Genomic DNA, 19,922 nt, shown 5'->3' with positions numbered 1-19,922 from the left:
GTGTTTCCAAGCTTCCACCACATTAGACACAACTGAGCAATGATTTTGGAGCTTGAAAGAACTATTGATTCCAAGAGATATTCGAAAAATTTAAAGAAATTTGAGTGAAATCTGAAATTTCTCTTGCAAATGGGAAAAGTTGGAGATTACAATGGTAAATAATCTTTGAGTGAGTAGGTTTGTCAATAATTTTTCATAACTATTAAGGGACAAGTTAGGGTTCTTATTTATAAATTTCTTGGCAAACTAGACATTTTGGACCATTATAAAAATGTTGCACAAAAGGTTGATCCAACACGCATTTTCATTGATCGATCAATCGACCTCCAATGCTTAGATTTTTAGCCTGGTTGATCAATCATGTTTTGTGTAAGTTAATCGACCATGCTTTATAATCTTAGCCAGCTTCACTTTGGTTGATTAATCATGCCAAAGGGGGTTGATTGATTAAACTTTATATCTTCATCTATCACCATTTTGGTTGATCCATCATGCCCAATGTGGTTGATCAATCAAGTATATATACTGAAAACTTGTTGCCAATGTGTGATCTATCACAAAATTGATGAAGGGTTCCAAAATATTAGTATAAACTTTGAAAAAAAAAATTGAGAAAAAACCTTTCACCAACCATAGTTAAAAACAGGAGGAAGAAACTCAAGAAGAAGAGAGTCACCACAAATTGAGAGAGTCGAAATTGCAGCCCTCGAGTACGCCCACGTGTCATCAGCGTGTACGAAGAAAAAGCGTACACGCCCATTGGCCATTCTTCGTCGCCGCTTCTTCCCACCGACCTTTTCTTTGCTCACTTCCGTAACGGAAACAGTCATGAAAAAAAAAAGGAAAAAAACAAAGAGAAAAAGAAAAGGAAGAAAAAATTATAGGTGTTTCGCATCTTCAGATTTTTGAACCAATCTGTGCTTCCTGGATGGAAATGAGGCGTTAGGGTTCGTTACTGTATGCTTCTCCGTTGTCCATTGAAACGATGAGCTCATGGAGAGAGAAAATAGCAGACAAACTCTCTCGCATCCTCGCCGATTCCCCTTCTTCTCCCTCACATGTGGCTAAAGATTCTCCTGTTGTTCGCCCTGAGCCTCAGGTACCTTTGCCTTGTTTTTCTTATACCAAAATTGCAAGTCTTCCTATGCAGATTTTGTCTTCAATTTATCATATCTTTCTCTGGTACTGTTTTTATCTTTTCTTCTAAAGTTTCGGTTCGCTGTTTTTTTATATTCTATTTTTCGTCATTGTTGTCTTCTGTGTAATTAGCAGCGATTGGATGCATTTGGCTCCAGGGGAGATCAAGAAGTTCGGTGTTTAAATGATTATGTTTTATTTACTTTGTTATTTTCTTAAATTGAGGAACTTATTAATAATGATGAATGAATCCTTCGAAGTGAATATGAAGCTCTACCCTGAGATGCAAAGTCTTCGAAGATTTATTGAATTTCCATTGAACAAAAGGCACACATCTGAGTGGATAAGTCATCACTGTCTGTGCTTCACATGGCTACCACTTGATTTGCTTCTTGGTGTAGTAATGAGCTGACCAACGCTGTGGATATCCAACAGTGAAGCACGATCCTCCAAATAATGCGCTGATGATCAATGCCTCTCCCTTTTCTCTCGATCCTTTGTATCATGCAAAATGACAAGCATTTCCCCATACTTTTTGAGTTTGGCTCTTCCATTCTAAATCAAGCCCAGTGGATGAATGTTTGGCATGAAAATGTGATGCATCAACACTTCCACGTATTTTTGCATTGACAGGGAACAACCACCCTCTTTTTGAATTGAGGGTTGGTGGTGGTTTTTATTGAGGTCGTTTTAGATTAAATGCTGCTTCTAGCCCCCAAGATAGCTGATTTAAGTTTTCTATAGTATACGCTTAGAGATCACTCTTTCATTTTGTAAAACCACCCTGAAAGAAAAGTCTTTCATTAACAAAGAAACTTGTTTCTTGGCAATCGGTTAACCAAGTCAGGTATGTAAAAGGGGCCTCCGAGATGAGATATTTTTATTTCTTCAAACAAAAAGAGTAGATCTTGAGTACCAGCTGTCCTAAAAAAATTTCTGGGCAGCCCATTCCCCCTCCTCTTTTTATAAAAGTGGATGTCTAAGATGACAAATAATTATGTTTTTAGACTTTCTCTCTTTGTCAGCATCAGATGCACTAAGAAAACATGAGAAATAGTTTGATCAGGAAATTTAAAAGATTGCCAAATCATTAGGTTATCATGAAAACTTTTTATCTAAAGATTAGAATGAAGCTCTGAGGTGTAACAATTAATTTCTTAACAGGTAAAGAAGATGTGGCAAAAGTGAAAAGAGATTTTAAATAGTTTCATCATGTACATTATGAGCTTAAATTTAGATGAGTTAACAGAGATTGTAGAGTTGATTGTTAAGTTTGAGCCCTTGAACTATGATTGGCATCTTCTTTTTAAATTTGGCATAAATTTATATTATTTTGCCCAAGGTTACCTTAAGAGATTGCTAAAATGAAATGACATAATCAGATCTGATTTTGATTTAGGATGCCAATTGGTGGCTGCTTCTGCTCGTGCACAGCCAATGCATTTAAGTGTTAGACAAAATTGCAAAGACTTTCATGAAAAAGAAAAAAAAAATCCAAAGATGAGAAAACGGATCTGCTTGGAACATAAAATCAACTCCAAATGATTTGGTTTTCACCTAAGGAATATCAACAGAAATATAAGTTTGTAAATGCTTGAGATTATCCGAATGACTCAGTTGAAAGTAGGAAAAGTAGTTTGGAGATGTCACACTAGATCTTCTTGCTCACATTAAATACAAGACATCCTTGAGTTGACATATCTTTGCAGATTGGATCAGTTTTGAGCCCTTGATCCTTCAGTTATGTTGTTTGTTATTTTGTTTAATTTTATACTAAAGTTTGTCATGCCTATTGGTTTATTTTCATTACTAACTTAATGAATTAAAATCTATTTCTTCTTCTGATATCTGTATTCTCTTTGTCTTACTACTTTTGTCATAATCGGAGGCTTTTGCATGTTCAGGGCTTGCTGTTGCCAAATGAGGAGTTAAATCAGCTTGAGTCTCATTCTTCTTCATCATTGCTGTCATCATTCATCTCTATAGGAAGTAATGCGTTTAAACTAAACAAGCGTAGGTATTCAAGTGATACTGCACGATCAACTATTCGTTTACTGCCAAATAAATGGAGAAGCCAAAAAAATTCTTTGAAAGAAAGACCTTCAGAAGACAGTACAGAATCTCTGCGTGAATGTGAAACCTATCAGATCGTGGGAATATGTGATCAAGACCTAGATCCTGAGTCTGGAAGGGATAGCAATGGTTCTGACAAATTTGTGGAAGCATTAAGTTCTCCTAGTTTAGCCAAGTCTATTCCTGATCTAACAGATGAGTCTTCATTCATTTTGCCAGACTTATATGAGTTTTTGCAGTCTTGCCTTCCTAATATAGTTAAGGGGTGCCAGTGGGTTTTGTTGTATAGGTAAGAGACTTTTCATTTTCACATACATTTTAGTCTTATTTTCTGCTAATGGTCCTGAATCCTGATTTGTTGCTTCTCTGTTTGAATGAAGGGCAGTACGGCCAAACATGGTATTTCACTTCGTACACTTCTACGCAGAAGTGCAGCTCTATCAGGACCTTGTTTGTTGGTGAGTCTGTTTCTTTTTTAGTGGCTTTTTTTGACAAGTTGTTTGCTTTTCTGACTCTAGTTATGTTATTTTCAATATTTTATTATAATTATTTTCGCAAATGATATCTTGATTTAGAAATTAATGTTGAAAATATTTTGTTTTTCTAGATAGTTGGGGATAGTAAAGGTGCTGTATTTGGTGGGCTTTTAGAGTGCCCTCTACAACCTACGCCCAAAAGAAAGTATCAAGTACGTCATCCGTTTCATTTTTAGGTGTCATTTGCTGGATTCTAAGGTGCTATTTGACTTAGATGTGAATTCACACCAATCCATTTTGTGTCTCAGGGGACGAACCAATCATTTGTGTTTACAACAATATATGGTGCACCAAGACTATTTAGAGCAACTGGTACTTGTTTCAATACTGCAATCTTTGTTTTTATCTGAAATGCCAGTGGCAAATCATATATCCAGAGTTATCTTACATTTTAGTCAATGTGAAGTTAAATATTTGGACAAAATGAAATTTGATGAGAAAGTATTTCCCAGAGAATAATTAAAAGACATTATATGTGAAAGATAAAATGGAAATTTTCATTTATGTGCATGTCATTAAATTGCTGTTGGTGATTTAGTTACAATGTCTTTCTTCAAAAAAAAAAAAGAAGTTGGTGTGTTCCTTTCTCCCGATCAAGCATTAAAGTCTAAATGTATCACAGATGTCCTGGTCTAAGATTTCTATTTGTGGTTATTGGATGTAGTGTCAAATTCATCGCTCATAATACATTGTAGGCCAAGCGTGACTTAAGTTCTGTTTTATTTTTTCATTGGTTGAGATCAAATCAGGGACTTTTGATTTATTTATCAACAAAAATTATAGTTCTATACCATTCAAAAAAGAAGAATATGGTTCTCTAATATTAAGTTTTACAAGATAGAAATCCTGATTGTGTTAGAAGTTATCTATGGGAGGGGAGAGGTATTTCTTCTCATATAGATGATTTTTCAAGGAAGGTCTAGTACATGAAGGAAAAATTAAAAACTGTTATAAAGTGAGTAGAGAGTAGAAGTAGAAAAACATACCGGTAGACAGGTAAGTGTTTGAGAACTGACAATGGTGGTCAGTTCACTGGAAGAGGTTTAAAAATTTCTGTATGAAAGAAGGATTGAGCATCATTTCACTATTCTAGTGACAGCTCAACAAAATTGAGTAGCTGAAAAAATGAATATGATGCTACTTGAGAGGGCAAGGTGTATGAGATTACTTTCTGGGTTGCGTAAGGCATTTTGGGCAGAGGCAGTCGATACAGTTTGCTACACCATTTTCCACAGAGGTTGAATTCAAGACACTAGAAGAAGTATGGTCAAGTATGATTGTTGATTCTTCTAATTTGAGAATATTTGGACGTGCTGCTTATGTTCATCTGCAGGGTGGCCAAAGATAAAAAACTTGACCCAAAATCCAAATATCGTATTTTTCTGGGATAAACAGAGTTAAGGGTTACCGGTTGTGGAACCCAAATTCAAAGAATTTTGAAATCAGCAGAATGTAGTGTTCAATGAAGCTTCCATGTTACGATGTGTGCAAAATGAAGTCCAAGAAGAAAATAAGGATTAAACTATTGTCTAGGTGGAGTTGGAAAGTGAAAATGAAAAGAAAATAATATGTAACTACAAGATGACAGGAGTGGTAGTACTTCCAACAAGGTGGAATTTGATGGTGAAAATGGAAGAGATGCTATTGAGCTAGATACCTATATTTCTATAGATGGAGTTCAGGATGCATAGTTACAGGACGATGAACCTTATTGTGTTGTGAAGGGAAAGAGAAAAAGAAATGTTAGACGACTATTTTGTCTTGGGTTTGACACTATGTTTTTTTTTGCTTTCACAGTGGGTATGGGTGATCCAACCACCTTCAATGAAGCAGTAAAAGTTGAGGATAAAAATGAGCAGTTGAATGCTTTGAAGGAAGCGACCTTGGTTGTCCTAGGATCGCGGGCTACGGAGGTGTGTTTTGTATTGCGGATGACCTCTTTGTGTGACGGATTCCACAAGTGCTGAGCTCTTCAGACTCCTCCATGATCTTATTATCTTCCGAGACTGTTTTCATGGGCCCCTCATCATTGAAGGAGACTCGAAAGTTGTGATTGGCTAGTTTTCTACTCCTTCGGACCCCTCGTGGCGGTATTGGGACATTTTTTTGGACAATTCAGAAATTGTATCTTCTATTTCTTGTACTTGGTGTCATGAACCCTGATCAACAAATTCTGGGTAAGAGAAATTTTTATTTTTTTTCAAAAATCTGATCAAGTCCTGGATGCTTTGACAAACCTTGGAAAGTCTGAACCATTCCCGTCACTGCAAAGACTGAACTTGGAAACTTAGCCAACGAAGGAAAGTTTCCTCCCAGCCAGCCAATGAAGGAAACTTGGAAAGTTTCCTGTTCAGAAACTTGGAAACCTTCCAGTCTCAGATCTCGTACAGAAGGTTAGGCATAGAAGCAGATCTCTGCTATTAAAAAGTTTCCTAACTTAAGTAAAGGAAAATTGGTGAATTAAGGCATGATCCTTTACGTGGATTACCTTCCTCTCTGCTTCATGATTGTCGAATTATGGCTTCTTGGTCCTGCTCATCCTTAACAATTGAACAACAGCAGAGTTTCCGTGCTCATTCTCTTCTATGTTTTTTGAGAAATATTTGCAGTCACTGACGAGTAACAGCAGGATAAGGAACTCAACAATAGACGAGTCTTGAGTTCTTCATTCAACAACAGACGAGTCTCGAGTTCTTGATTCAACAACAGACGAGTTATTATTCTACCAGTAGTTATCCAACATTCAATAGCAGACAAGTTTTATTATTCTACCAGCAGATGAGGTTTTATTATTCTACTGGACTCATGCATAAAAGCTAAGAAAAACTCTGCTGCGTGTTTCTGATGTGTGTTTCAAACACTTTCTGCTGCTGCATGTTAGACTTTGAAAAGCAGAAGTTCAGAAGCTTTCTTCTCTGTTTTATGGTTGAGAAATTAAGATACAATGGTATCTGCTGAGAGGCCTTCTTGATTCGGAATCTGAGAGTATCTATCTAGTAATCTACTTGGAAAACATAGCCCGGAAGAAGCCTGGACGTTGCTGCTATTTCAGGAAGGTTTCCAGCACATTGCTGCTATTTAGGGAAGTTTCCGTTTCTTCTTGAATTGATGTTGGAATGTTATGTTTTGAATCAGCAACCTTCCATATCGAAATCCTGCAGACTACAACATGGTTATCTCTGGTTGGTCACGTTACTATTATTCAGAAAAGTTTCCAGTTTTTTTCTGAGTTGATATTGGAACGCTATCTTCTTAAATCAGCAACTTTCCATTAATTTAATATTGAGGCTATGCAGGCTATAGCATGATTATTCTTCATGTTGTATCATGCATGCACACGTTTAAGAAGATATACCTGAGATCCCATACTACCTTCTCTGTTTTTTGAGAAGTCCCGGTAGCAACTCTCGGATCCAGCAACACTTAGTTCAGTTATTCTTTTTTAGGAGATTAACAGTACTCGGTTCAACTTATTTTGGCAACTTATTACTTGGTGCACAACTTCCTTACTCACGGTTGGACTTGTTGTAGATTATTTCATGTGTCCTTATTACACTTAATGAATTTCATTATTTACATGTTATCCGTTGCTATATAACAATATATATGCTATGTGCTATTTGGGCATTGGTTCATTACCGCAGCTGTTATTGTGTCTCTCTAGTTGAGATATTACTATTGAAGAAGGAAATCCTCGATTGATTACCCTAGGTTCTTTATTTGCTGACTATTGACGGTTTGATTTTGTTAAGGAATAATCCCACATGGATTAGTGAGTACAAAGATCTTGAGTTTATTAATTGAAAAAGAGGTTTCCTAAGTTAGCTAGTCATTCTGGGATGGGCCTTGGACCCAACTTCACATGGTATCAGAGTAGGTACTCATATGTGGGCCTACACCTAAACTATCCGAACCACAAAAGAGAGCTTACACCTAAACTATCCACTTGTAGAGCCACAAAAGAGGGCCTACACCTAAAACTATCCACTTGTAGAGCCACCAAAAGGGGTCTACACCTAAATTATCCGCTTGTAGAGCCACAAAAAGAGGGCCTACACGTGAGGGGAGTGTTAAGGAATAGTCCCACATGGATTAGTGAATACAAAGACTTGAGTTTATTAGTTGGGAAAGAAGTTTCCTAAGTTGGCTAGTCATTTTGGGATGGGCCTTGGACCCAAGTTAACAAATTTAACTTAAAAGATTTGGTTGGTTGAAAGAGTTCAGTTTTACAATGACTCTTAAGAACCACAAAGGTAAGAAGACCATCCCTTCAAAGTAGTTTGAATTACTCCAGAAGATAAAGCATATGATGGCATCTACCCTTATGAAGAATTTGAATTACTTCAGAAGATAAAGCACATGATGGCGCCGACCTCTTCACTTTCTCTTCCTTCAATCCCCCATTAACCTTTTACTTGGTTGTCTTTCTCCTACCATCCTTTTTTTACTCTCGTTTACCCTCTTTGGTCAACCCTTTGGTGCGTTTGCTTTGGTTGGTCGTCTTTTTATATATGGGTGTTTTTAAATCCATTGAGCCTTAAGTCCTACTAAGAGAATAAGAGGAAATCTTCCTCTTTTATTCCAGTGTTTTCCTTTGAGTTTGCTTCTCTTGTGAGACTTGTATGTCATGAGATTTACATTAGAATCCATAAATCTTGTGAGATATGTTTTGCATGAGACTCATCTTAGATTCCTTGTTATGACTTCTTCAGCAAAAACCTACTGATTGAAATCTGCCTATGTTGAAGAAATGTTATTAGTTATCTCTTATATTCAATGGTTGTCATCCTTGGATGTTAGTAAGCAATCTTGTGTTCTCCATATCTTGGTTAAACCTTCTTCCCCTTCCCAAGGTCGGTATTCAAGAATCTTTGGAATTCATCCTTAAGGTTTGAATGCAACTCAATTCTTCGATAGGAAAGTTCTGATCCCTGGGTAATAGAGCCACACTCCTAAAAGCTACCGTGAAGCTGCTGAATAGAATTAAATTCTGGCCGGATTATAGCATGAAAGCTTTGGATTTGGTGCCCTCGAAGTTTATGACCCTAAGGTCACAGTTCATGCTTTTAGATAGATAGGTGGAACTTGAAGCTTATCTTCAGAGCACTTTCAGGCATCAAAGCTTAAGAAGCTATTAGTATCATTGTTATTCTTGATTACTACCACTAGTGGAAGGAAGTTGGTTAGAAAATACCAGTTTGTTTCAACAGAGCCATTATCACAGTCACATTGAGGCAGTGATGTCACATTCTCTCTCCTCTGTGCAAAATTCAGTCTCCCATGGTGCCCAACCCTCTTTCTTGGCTTGGAATTCTTTAGTGCCTTTCAGTTACTTTAGTGTGTTATTGACGGAGAGTTATTACTTGTGACCAATTTTAAATAAGAGGTATACTCGTTACAAATCCTATTTGGTGAAGAAAGTGCTCGGGCACTTTGCCTATTAGCTGCCCATCCAGTTTTCTATCTGGGCTGTGATTATTATCAGAGAGTTGGAAGTAAGCTAATGATTTTTGTTTGCTGTAGGTGCCAATAGATACTACTATCTTTGCCTGAATGAGTTGCTGGCACTCGGTGGAGGTGGCAATTTTGCTCTGTGCTTGGATGAGGACCTGTAAGACTTTTTGTTCTTTTTGTGTTGCCATTCGCTTTATCAGTAGATTACGAAATTAATGAGTATATTTACCCTCTCATGGAAACGGAAAAGGTTACGGGGAACAAGTGGGCCATGTGAGACCTTCGGGAATTTATGTCTGGCTCATAATCCGGAGTTCGAATTGAGGAACGTTGAGGTAGGTCTGGCAAAGAAGCCGTTTCAGCGTAACATAAAATGTCATTTGGAATATTTTGTGCTCACATCATTGCGCTATTGATGCAGTTGTGGGGTTTTGCATATTCTTCCCGTTACCTTGCGCGTAGTTGACGGTGAAATCTGCAGTGGAGGTATCTGGGATACTGTAACCATTTTCAATTCTTTATTCTTTTACCTTTGTTAGTGTAACCTCAAATTTATATTTCAACAAGATAAATAGCGCTGATTGTATGGCGTGGAAACTGTCTCGGTCATCCCGCTGATTATCTGTATTTTTTTTTCTTGAAAAATAGCTAATGAAGCATCACAGAGAAGTTGCGTTAATTTATTAATGTCAACGAATCCAACACCGTTGTTATCCATTACTAAGCTGTTTGCTTCAGGCGATGAAATGAGGAGTGATGGAGGAAATATGTGTTCAAGTCGAGAGGGCGGTTTTCCACTTAAAACAACCTGCTTAATCCGTAATGGCCTGGTCAGAAACTGCTGTGGTAGGGCGATTTGGCCTTCGGTTGGTATGTATAGTTTCATTTTTATACTTTATTCAACACAAAATTGTTCAGTTATTCTACTGCAACATGTTAAGTAATCATACTAGCAAAAAAGCTTTCAATTATTAACAGGAAGCATAGGAAGGAAAGTGTTCTATATTTTTTTTAAACTCAAATATAGATCTCAGAGGAACACATAAAAGAAACAGCTGATGGATCAGGTGTGCTAGAAATTAGTACCAAAAATGTTCTTGGACTCAACTAGCTCTTTTCATTTTCTCTAATGGCCTCATATCTCGGTCACATCTTTTTCTTTTCTCTTTTAAACAGTTTCCAAATTTATATTCATCTCCTGCTCTCCTTTAAGCCTTGAATACTTTTTTTCTACACAATAAACAAAACTACACCAACTTTAAACTGTAAATTACTCTTCTTCAATAATATAGTTGATTCAACGTTCAACTAAACCTTGATAAAAGCAATATTGAAGGAAGTTCACAACCCTCCCGTGGCCGAGTACCAATGTTTCCTCAAAACTCATCATAGGGAGAAACTTTCTGTAGGCCTCAAGTCTGTTTGTGATATTTCCATAAGATTCTAAGGCTTAATCAATTGTAGACTTCAATTTTGCCTTTTGGCTGACCTGTCTTATGGGATACCTCGGGAACGCACTCGGTGATGATGATGATCAAATATGTTTAGAATGTACTTGACAAGCATAGTACCCGAAAACCTGAAAATTGTACTGTTGGAATAAATAGCAACATAATAGAAACTATCAATCCAGGTACCTGAAAAACCTACAAATAATTTATGAAATTGCCACCTTCTCTTTGAGGCCATAGTACTACAACACCTTTTAATTGACTATGTTTTACATGATTTGCTCCATTACCATCACCCACGCCACTCGTTGAACCTTTAAAAATTAAAAAGGATACAAGTCCTTGAATTAAAGCCGCAGCCTGCAAAGATATTTCAAAGGCATTCTGAAGAGTTTTCTGTCCTAATCTTCTAACATACTACCAGGCAAAGGCAAACCATAAATTCGGAGATTCCTGTCCATTGAACCCACTGCCATGTACTTCGCATCCGGACCAAATTTTACAGAGGTCACTTTGCCTGTATTTAGGTGAAGAAGAAAAAATGAATTCAAAAGGGTGCACCATAGTGTGGAAGGAAGAGAGAGAGAGAGAGAGTTGAGCCAGACCTGTTCCTGATAGATCTTCAAATCTCTTAATAAGATTCCAATCTTGCCTCACACCGGCAGTTTGGTAAACTCTGCAACAAGAAAAGCGATGTTCCAGAATGAGAAAGGTTAGAAGTCAATTTTATGGGAACTATCCAGAGGTCACTTTATTTGTAAGGCCAATGAGAAGAAGGGGGCTCAAAAGAATTAACAGTAAGTTGATTCTTTGGCTATCATTTCCAGATGAACATAATGACACTTTAGTATTGAGCAGAAGCATAGACATACTCAAGGGAATGCAGAAATATGTTATCACAACAGAGAAACATAGAAAGTGGTGATTGCCTATGTCAGTGCAGCCAGCCAGCCAGAATTAGACAGGTCCTACAACCCAACCAGAACAAATCTCTTTGGCTGATATGACCACCACTGAAGTGTCGGATAGGCCCATTTTCCTCCACACACCTTCTCCCAACAAACAATTTACAGAGTAACAGGGATAAGGCAGCAGTGCCACTTCCAACGGTGAGAAAGAGGAGAGGTGAAACTGCAGCCTCCCACCCCCATCTTCCTTTGATAACAGGGAGGAGCCCCCTACCTGCCATCATGCAAGGCTCACATGACAGCAGAGAGAGTGAGAGCCCCTACTGCATGAGCAGATAGGAGGGGTAGGAACAGGGTAAGTGGAGCCCACCTCAGTCTTGTGTTCTATATGGCAAGGAGTTTGGTGGCAAACTGTCATGGAGAATAATCCCCTTCCCCCTGCATGCAGACAAAAATAAAGGCAGAGGGAACCACCCACCCACCCCCCCCCCCCTCCCCCTCCAAAAAAAAAAAAAAAAAAAAATCCACAGAATAAAAGTGTTGAATAACTAATATCTTATTCGCACATTAGCCTTTTTTACTCATGGATAATTGGGAGCTTTAATCCGCAGTTGTAGGGTCATTAAGTCTGTCACTAGTGACTAGTAAAAATTGTTGTGTATACAACAGTGAATGTTTTTGTGTATTAAAGAGGGGCATACTTGAAATTTCATGCAAATGATTAAGTGAATATAAGATTTACCCCTAATCTCAAGTTTTCTCATGGCCACAAACTTCTCCCTTTCTTCTCATTTCTTCTTTTCAAACTTCTCCTTACACTATTGACTTATTTATTTTCACACTAAAGTTTTTTTCATATTTGTGGTTCCTGTTTGAACCTATTCGGTCCAACCAGACCAACTTTCCAGTCTCCAGGTAGATGGGCCAGTCTGTCATTTAGGCTCCATGACAGATCTTGGATACTTCAGGTCACAATTGGCTGCAAAGGGAAATGTTATCCAGTAGAGAAGCATTTAAGATTTTCTTGCACTAAAAAACGGAGCTTTTTTGCTCATCCCCATTAATATATGCATGTAGATATTCCACATGCTACTATATAAAACCAAATCATTAAATTTTTACTTCTACCCAAAAAACAGAAAGACATTAACAAGGAATATTAGTGTAGTTTTATAGTGCTACAGAATTTTCATTTTTTTTAAAAAATACCTTGTATCAGAACCAACCGTTGCAAGGTAACTGCCACTATGATCAAAGTCCGCTGCACAAAAACATTATCAACAGCGTCAGTTTCTAGGGATTAAATATGTTTTTTAAAATGTGTCCAATAACTAGCAAAATGATCCTGAGCACCATCCCTACCATCGATTCAAAGGAGGGTGAAACTCCCCCTCCCGCAAACGCAAAAATGAGGGAGGAAAGGGGCTGTGCCCCCCTCCCCCCCTCTATCTGTATCTCTGAAGAAAAAAGCGAAACAGAGGGGAGGGAAAAACAGAGAACAGAGACAGAGAAGAAGGGGGAGGCATGGACAACAAGAATATAAAGTCAAAGATCAGGGGACGTAACATTTTTTAGTTTTTATGTTTTATAAAGACATGGTTATGATGTCAAACCAGTTCAACCAGTTGTAGACCCCGGTCACCTCTCCAGGCCCGGTTTATAAAATTGTTGTTAAAAATGAGAGTAACATATGATTTTGTCAAATAGAAGCAAAACAAGCATAAGACAAGAGTTTCCATTTTGAGGATCACAACTCTCCTGACTCAATAAACTATATAAATTATCACAAGTAAATATAATCTATGCAGTATAAAAAATGAAAGCATGTACTTGACAGGTATATATTAATGTGGAAATAGGAGAAAATCAAACGCTTAGTTGAGTACCTGCATATGTTTGTGTTTCTTCATCTTTGGAGAAGGGTCGGAAGTTCTTCAACTTGCGAAGATCCCACAACTTAACGCCATCTTGAGCAACAGTCTGATATAATTGACCAACATATTAATGGCCAATAACCAAAATAAAAGAGCAAGTATCAAGATCAAGTAAATAAATTCGTCCTTCCTGTATTAGATAAATTATGCGTACCGCAAGGAAATATCCATTTTCAGAAAAAGAGATAGAAGTCACAGGCCCTTGATGCCCATCAAACTGTGCAACGTTTGTCTGAAAATACATAATAGTAATTAGAACCTAATGATGGAATGAAAAGTAATATAACACGTATAAGGTATTTAAGAAAATATAAGTCAGCAGTACTTGAGATTTCACATCCCAAATTCTAACAAGGGCTTCAGTAGTGCCAGTTCCAAGGATAAGACCATCCGGATGAAAAGCAGCAGATGTGTAGCCTTTATTTGCAGAAGCATCATCCTCAGCAACCTGCATAACACACCATTCAATTTGAAAAAAACCCAAAGTGTCATGGAACGTACATGAGGGGAGATTTTTCTTTTTCTTGTTTTTTTGGATGGGAAGGAGGAACCTGAGCAAGACATAATGCTGAAGCCAAATCATAGAAGCACCATGTATTATCCAGAGAAGCAGTTACAAAAAAGTTATGTGTGGCATGGACTGAGACTGCTTGGACCTGGAAGATTACATCACCCTTGAGTCAATGCTGAGAGAGAGAGAGAGAGAGAGAGAGATAATACGCCAACCTCCGCAGTGTGATCCTTCAGTACATGTCGCATGGTGTAGTTTCCTTCACTAGAGCTTTGCCATAGGCGCACTGTCTGCACCATAGTGAATTAAAAAATTAATTTAAAAAGATAAGTGCTTTCAACAAAATGTTTATATACACAAGAAAAAAGCTAAAAAAATCTTGAAGAAACACTGCAAAGTTAAGCTACAAAGGCAGGAAACTGCATCCTGCTAGAGCAATAGATAGTATGTACACAATGTTTGTAATCTGTAATTAACAAAAAATTACTGACTCACCTTATCAGCTGAACTTGTAATAAACATCTCATCTCGAGGAATAAACTTAACACAGGTAACCTTCTTGGAGTGACCAGTAAGTGTTGATAAGATCTGACCTGCTGCTCGGTCAAATATCACAGCATTCGAGTCAACCCCTCCTGTTGCAATGATATCCTGCCAATCGATGCAGTACATTAATAGAAAATTAAAATGGAAAACATGTGGAATTAATATATATTGGGCACTTAAAGGCAAGAAATCTGCACTGGGTAACTTTCTTTATTATGAAATTATTGGTATCTAATTCAGATTCTTAAACAAATAATTGAAACAGTATATTGATAAATATAAAAATAAGTTGCACACTGAGTTTAATAAAGTTTACCTCAGATGAATGGATATCAATTGATAAAATACCCGGCTTGCTAGTTTTGTGAAGGGGATGACTAGAGATTTGGGTGTAACTTTGTAAGTCATCAACTGCTGCCAAAGACTCTGGAATCTGTTTGAGTACACAAAAATACGTTTTAGAAACAGATAAGAATTGCGATGTCCAGAATTATAGTACAACCAAGCATCTTATTCTAATTCCGAAAGTTTCTTTGCATTCAAATTAAATTGATGGAAATTGAAATTTCAGTAAGTTGCCTAATCCACATTAATTGCAAAATTAAAGTCTATATTTGGAAAGTTTAATTATGTTTGCAGAAGTGCAACAGCTTTAGGAGTTGTATTTTATTTTCTACGAAAAGAATAATCAAGTTTTGGAGATCTGGTGGTCATCCAAAGAACAAATAAGGCAACTTTCTTCTCTGGTCTATTATCACTTTCACCTTTTCTTCTCATGTTATATTTCTAAGTGGGTGCTAGTGTGTTTGAAATTGTAGTAACGGAGTGTCTCAAAAAAAAAAAAAAAAATTGTAGTAACTGAGTGTCTCAAAAAAAAAAAAATTGTAGTAATGGGATTCTGTTACTTGCATATAAGATTCTAAAATAAATATTTCTAGCATAAAGAATCCTAGAGTTAGTGTAACTATTGGAATTCTTATCTATATCTCTGAACAATGGAACTTTGGTGCTATTAAGTGGATAGGTTAAGAATTGATACAAATATTATTTAGACGAAGTAATTTATTCTTATGATAGTTATTATATCAATATTTAAATTTTAATGATAAATTTTATAGTTAACCTAATAATATGTGAGTTACTATTATCCAAAATCATTTGATAATTTTAAAACAAAAAGTAGATTATATTTATTAAGGTAAAAAAAATTATATCTAAACATTACTTTAAGTTATTATATTAAAATATCATAATATTTTTTAAATAACTAAATATAATTATTTTAAATTTAAGAAAGGAAAAAGGCTGTCAAGAGAAGGGCTGCCCTCCTGCAGACAGAAAACAGAAAGGCGGACCCCCCCCCCCACCTCTTCAATACTCCAAACAAAAAAAAAACAAAAAAACTCTTTCCTTTCTGTTCAATAGAATACATGGGAAAAAAAGAAGCTCAATATGCAATAGAAGTACTGTTTGTATAGAAAACGAATCTATATGGAACACAAAAAATCAAAATTTTAATTCCTGACAGCATAACCAAAAAAAACTGACCTGTCTTTTTTTTCGTTGAGCAGAAAGAGCAGTATTACAGGCTGTAAGTTCATCAATGATTGCATCGGAGATACCAGGACAAGGGCGCTTCACACCTGGACCCATCTCCTCATCCTCCGCAGCTGCAAATGCAGAATCAAGGTGCTTATGGAGATGTCTGAAACAAAACTCCATGCACTAAAACAAATCAATGACAAATGTATGTAGCTGAAACCTCTTTTTCCATTGCTGACCACCAGAGAATTTGCTGTGGCACCAGTTGAAATGGGCAACTGTCTGTCTGCTTGAGCTAAAAGTTCTCTTGCTTCATCTCTCTCCTTTTTTATCCTTGCTATAACACGACAAGCAGCATCATGCTGAAAATAGACATAAATTTCACATTAATCACACTTGGCTATAGACATTCCTTAAATAAATTACATGTCTTTTTTCTAACCTAGATTAATTTACCGTTTCTCATTTTATCTTTTTGTTTCAGAAGGATAGGATATTCATTTTACAGCCAAGTTGCATACAATTTTTTTAAAGCAACTTGCATATGAATTAACTAATTAAAAAAAAAAATTTGACTACATTCAAATTCTAGAGCTGTTTATCTTTTAACTAAACTTAAGAATTATTCATTTTTTTACGTACAATTAAAAGAGTTTAAAAAGTTGAACACAAATCCTGACCTATAGGGTGTGCCCTGACAGAGCAAAGAAAATATCAAAATAAAAGCACATGCAAGTAGGAGGAAGTGGTACAGAAGAAGGATAAGAGACAATGGAAATTACAAGCACCTGGTATAATGCATGACTAAGCTCTTGCCTTGCAGTGTGTAACTGCTGCTCCAATGCAAAATTGGATAACATGAGTGCATCCCATTCCTGTAGAAGTAGATAGGGCATATCAGCATACCATCTATGTTAGTGAAATAATGTTTGACAAGGACACTTTGGTTAGGGTATCAATACCAGTTATGGTTATTAATAAAATGTTTCTTGAAGATCAATGAGTCAAAACAAACCTTCAGAACTTTTTAAACAAGAATTATCAGATACAAACATTTAAAACAAAATTTGTGAAACAAACATGAATGGAATTGAAGATGATCACACTCACAATGCATGCAAAGAAATTCACATAGATGAAACACGAAAACAGATGAAAGAAAAAATTGAGCAACCTAGATATTATTGCACATGGGCTGGTACAGAATAAGCTGAACAGAAGAAAAATCCTCTCCTCAAACAGAATACAAGAGAAATGGCATTTGAGTCAGGTTTTCCACTTTGTTATAAAATCCAACCCACCAATCCAATGAATAACACAAAAATAATGCAGCTTCAAACTTTCAACAGTCACATTAGATGCTTGCATAGTTGGACGAACTGTGTTCAAGGCTAACAGGCAGAGGACCATCTCGAGTTTGTGTATTTAGCCAATAAATAAAAATGTAAAACCTCAAAACCTTCCTAATTGAAGGTTCAAGCGGAGTATTTGCCTATAAAAACTGTTCAAACAGATTTTTTTCTTTTTTGCTTGGGAGGGAATAGTAATCCAAAATGAGCATATCCAGTTATTTCTACGTAGCACCCATGATTAATGATCATAAATGTCAGCCAAACACAAACTGAGAACAAATCTCACAGGCAGCTGGTTATCTTTTGTTTTGCAGAGAGAAATTTAAGTAATATTCCATAACAAAATATCAGCTCAAACAGAGAATTTTTCTACAGCGATCCTACATGAGAAAAACCAGCAATTTCTAAGTGCTACTTATAAACAAAACACATAAATGACAAGTGAATATGAATAAGAGAAATGAACAACTGTTGCCAGAGATAAATGCCATAGGAATGCCCCAGTCTGGCAGCTATTAAAAATGATAATCAAACCACGAGAAATTTCATATGAAACATTTTTTCAGACACTACAAAGTCTTTTTAAAGCCATATTGAGCACCGCATTTGCATTCTCCATTTGCATTATGATAGAAAAAAGAAAGAAAGCCAATGTTATATGCAGTGTGCATCTCAGCATTACTGCCTGCATGACTGTAAACAGGAAACTATTTACAATTTTTTTTTCTTTCTTTTACTGATCTTCTAAAGTCTCAAACAGGTCAGTTGTCTGTCAGGCTAAGCCATTGCCCTGATTTGCTAAAGCTCACTCTCGCACAAGATCAACAGTGTCAAATCCTAAAATACATTTACTGATTCTCTAGTAGTGAATGTTTGGTCCTGTAGTTTGTATTTCAGTATTTAAAATGACTAAATCTACTTCAGACTAATAATATTATGCCCGCAGTAGAATACCATTCTCATGATAAAAAATTACTTTTAGTTCCAAAGAAGATCACAATCAAAAGGAGACATATTTCTAGAAAGAAGAAGGGAACCAACGAATCAGACATTAAAACTTCAAATCGATAATGACATAATTCTACATACATTTTGGAACATCCCAAGCAACCCGGGAATGCTGGCAGCTTGTAACAGCCTGGGCTTTACAGCCTGCATAACCAGGAAAGTAAGAGAGAAGCAACAAAGTTAAACAACCAAAACGGAAAATGATAAAAGAAAATTAAATAAATTAAAGAGAAAAATGTAAAACTTTAACCTTGTTTGTCTTGACAGCAACGATGTCATCCATGGTAAGCGGCTCACCAGTAACGGGGCATTTTCCGTAGTCCTAATAACAGAGGCACTTCCAATAAAGTTATCTCCACGAAAATCGAGATTACGGGTATCAGTAGAAAAAGGCACTAGCCAGAAAAGAAAGTCCCCTACCGCAATATGCCGCTCGACCAGTCGTCTCTCGAAGAGAAGCCCTGATTTCTTTGAAATTACCGGCTCTTCCGGCGCTTCGCCGGATACTACAACCAGAAAGATAAAAACAACATTAACAACAAATGACAACCATAAACATGAAATGTTGCAGACAAGGAAATGGAAGTACAGTAATAAACGAAACATTAAAAATTCAAACTGCCACTGTGGAACGAGAGGAATGAACTCACTAGCACAGATCATTATATTTAAAACCTAGGGTTTCGACGAGCTCTTCTCTTCTTCGGAGACAGCCAGGTCGAGACGGAAACCTTTCAACAACGCACAGACGCAAGCAGGAACAACGGAGCTATTCCCTGCAACCTAAGAAAAAGGAAGGAGCTAACTCGAGCTGCAGATTGAGCGGCACAGCAGAGCAGCGAGCTCAGAAGAGGGTTTTCTTACCGTGGAAAAGGGTTTTAGGTGTGTTGGCTTTCTTTCAAAAGACGGGCCTTCTCCTCTCTACCCGACCTTTCGGTAAATAGGTCAGACCAAATCTGATATCGTTTCTATTTTAATCTTAATTTTACGTGTGTTCACAAAATTATTTGTAATTCAGTGTGTATAATTAGTTTCACAATCAAATGAATATACACAACCATTTAAAGCATAGAAAACACACAATAATTTTATAGTGGTCTACAATCCTATCTTGGATCGTTAATCCACTACCAAAAGTGTTTTGCACCTCGGAGTTTCACTACTATATTTAGGTTGCCAAGCGGCACTTACTTCTAATTGTCTTCAAGGCCAATAAAAATGTTGCTTTCACAGGGTATTATGCCACTCAGTTGATCATAGCAACCAACTTATATAAGCTTACCCTCACATAGATTTACATCAGAAAATTAGGTTACCTAATCTAGACCCATAAAGGGATTTCCATCAACTAATTAAGCATTCCTAGCTAGACCTACACAGGAATTTGTAATAGTAGCTCACCAAGCACATTGGACCTAGACTCGATAATGGATTTTTCAAACCACCTTCTTACACAAGGACTTACAACTT

At 36.7% G+C, this 19,922-nt stretch overlaps 2 protein-coding genes across 6 annotated transcripts; one reads left to right on the top strand and one right to left on the bottom strand.

Annotated features, from left to right (window-relative positions):
• The first annotated feature begins 823 nt into the window (after nucleotides 1-823).
• Nucleotides 824-10,160, top strand: LOC137950793 (uncharacterized). 5 transcript variants are annotated; one of them, XM_068797434.1, is made up of 9 exons: nucleotides 824-1,099; nucleotides 3,042-3,499; nucleotides 3,596-3,668; nucleotides 3,818-3,898; nucleotides 3,995-4,058; nucleotides 9,270-9,357; nucleotides 9,451-9,535; nucleotides 9,622-9,686; nucleotides 9,939-10,160. In XM_068797434.1, exons 1-8 carry the CDS (start codon nucleotides 986-988, stop codon nucleotides 9,664-9,666), a joined length of 1,008 nt encoding a protein of 335 aa, XP_068653535.1. In that variant the 5' UTR covers nucleotides 824-985; the 3' UTR covers nucleotides 9,667-9,686; nucleotides 9,939-10,160. The 5 variants fall into 5 exon arrangements, with proteins under 5 accessions (XP_068653535.1, XP_068653527.1, XP_068653519.1 ...); XM_068797426.1 differs by having other exon boundaries at nucleotides 9,849-10,160; XM_068797418.1 differs by lacking the exon at nucleotides 9,939-10,160 and having other exon boundaries at nucleotides 9,622-9,835.
• Nucleotides 10,161-10,774: 614 nt separating this feature from the next.
• LOC137950784 (pre-mRNA-processing factor 19-like) lies at nucleotides 10,775-19,396 on the bottom strand. The gene is made up of 18 exons (XM_068797406.1): nucleotides 19,317-19,396; nucleotides 19,103-19,235; nucleotides 18,873-18,958; nucleotides 18,703-18,774; nucleotides 18,534-18,596; nucleotides 16,881-16,967; nucleotides 16,313-16,454; nucleotides 16,099-16,220; nucleotides 14,867-14,983; nucleotides 14,500-14,655; nucleotides 14,220-14,294; nucleotides 14,045-14,149; nucleotides 13,819-13,941; nucleotides 13,648-13,725; nucleotides 13,446-13,539; nucleotides 12,769-12,820; nucleotides 11,257-11,327; nucleotides 10,775-11,168 (listed from the first exon to the last, which is right to left on the bottom strand). Exons 2-18 carry the CDS (start codon nucleotides 19,113-19,115, stop codon nucleotides 11,053-11,055), a joined length of 1,572 nt encoding a protein of 523 aa, XP_068653507.1. The 5' UTR covers nucleotides 19,116-19,235; nucleotides 19,317-19,396; the 3' UTR covers nucleotides 10,775-11,052.
• Between the last annotated feature and the right edge of the window lie 526 nt (nucleotides 19,397-19,922).

This window comes from Aristolochia californica, unplaced genomic scaffold (genome assembly GCF_029961685.1).
Source record: "Aristolochia californica isolate CCGP_79_NKW_82.1479 unplaced genomic scaffold, dmAriCali1.0.hap1 SCAF_1, whole genome shotgun sequence".
Classification (NCBI taxonomy): Eukaryota; Viridiplantae; Streptophyta; class Magnoliopsida; order Piperales; family Aristolochiaceae; genus Aristolochia; species Aristolochia californica.
This window is presented reverse-complemented; position numbering and strand designations above follow the sequence as displayed.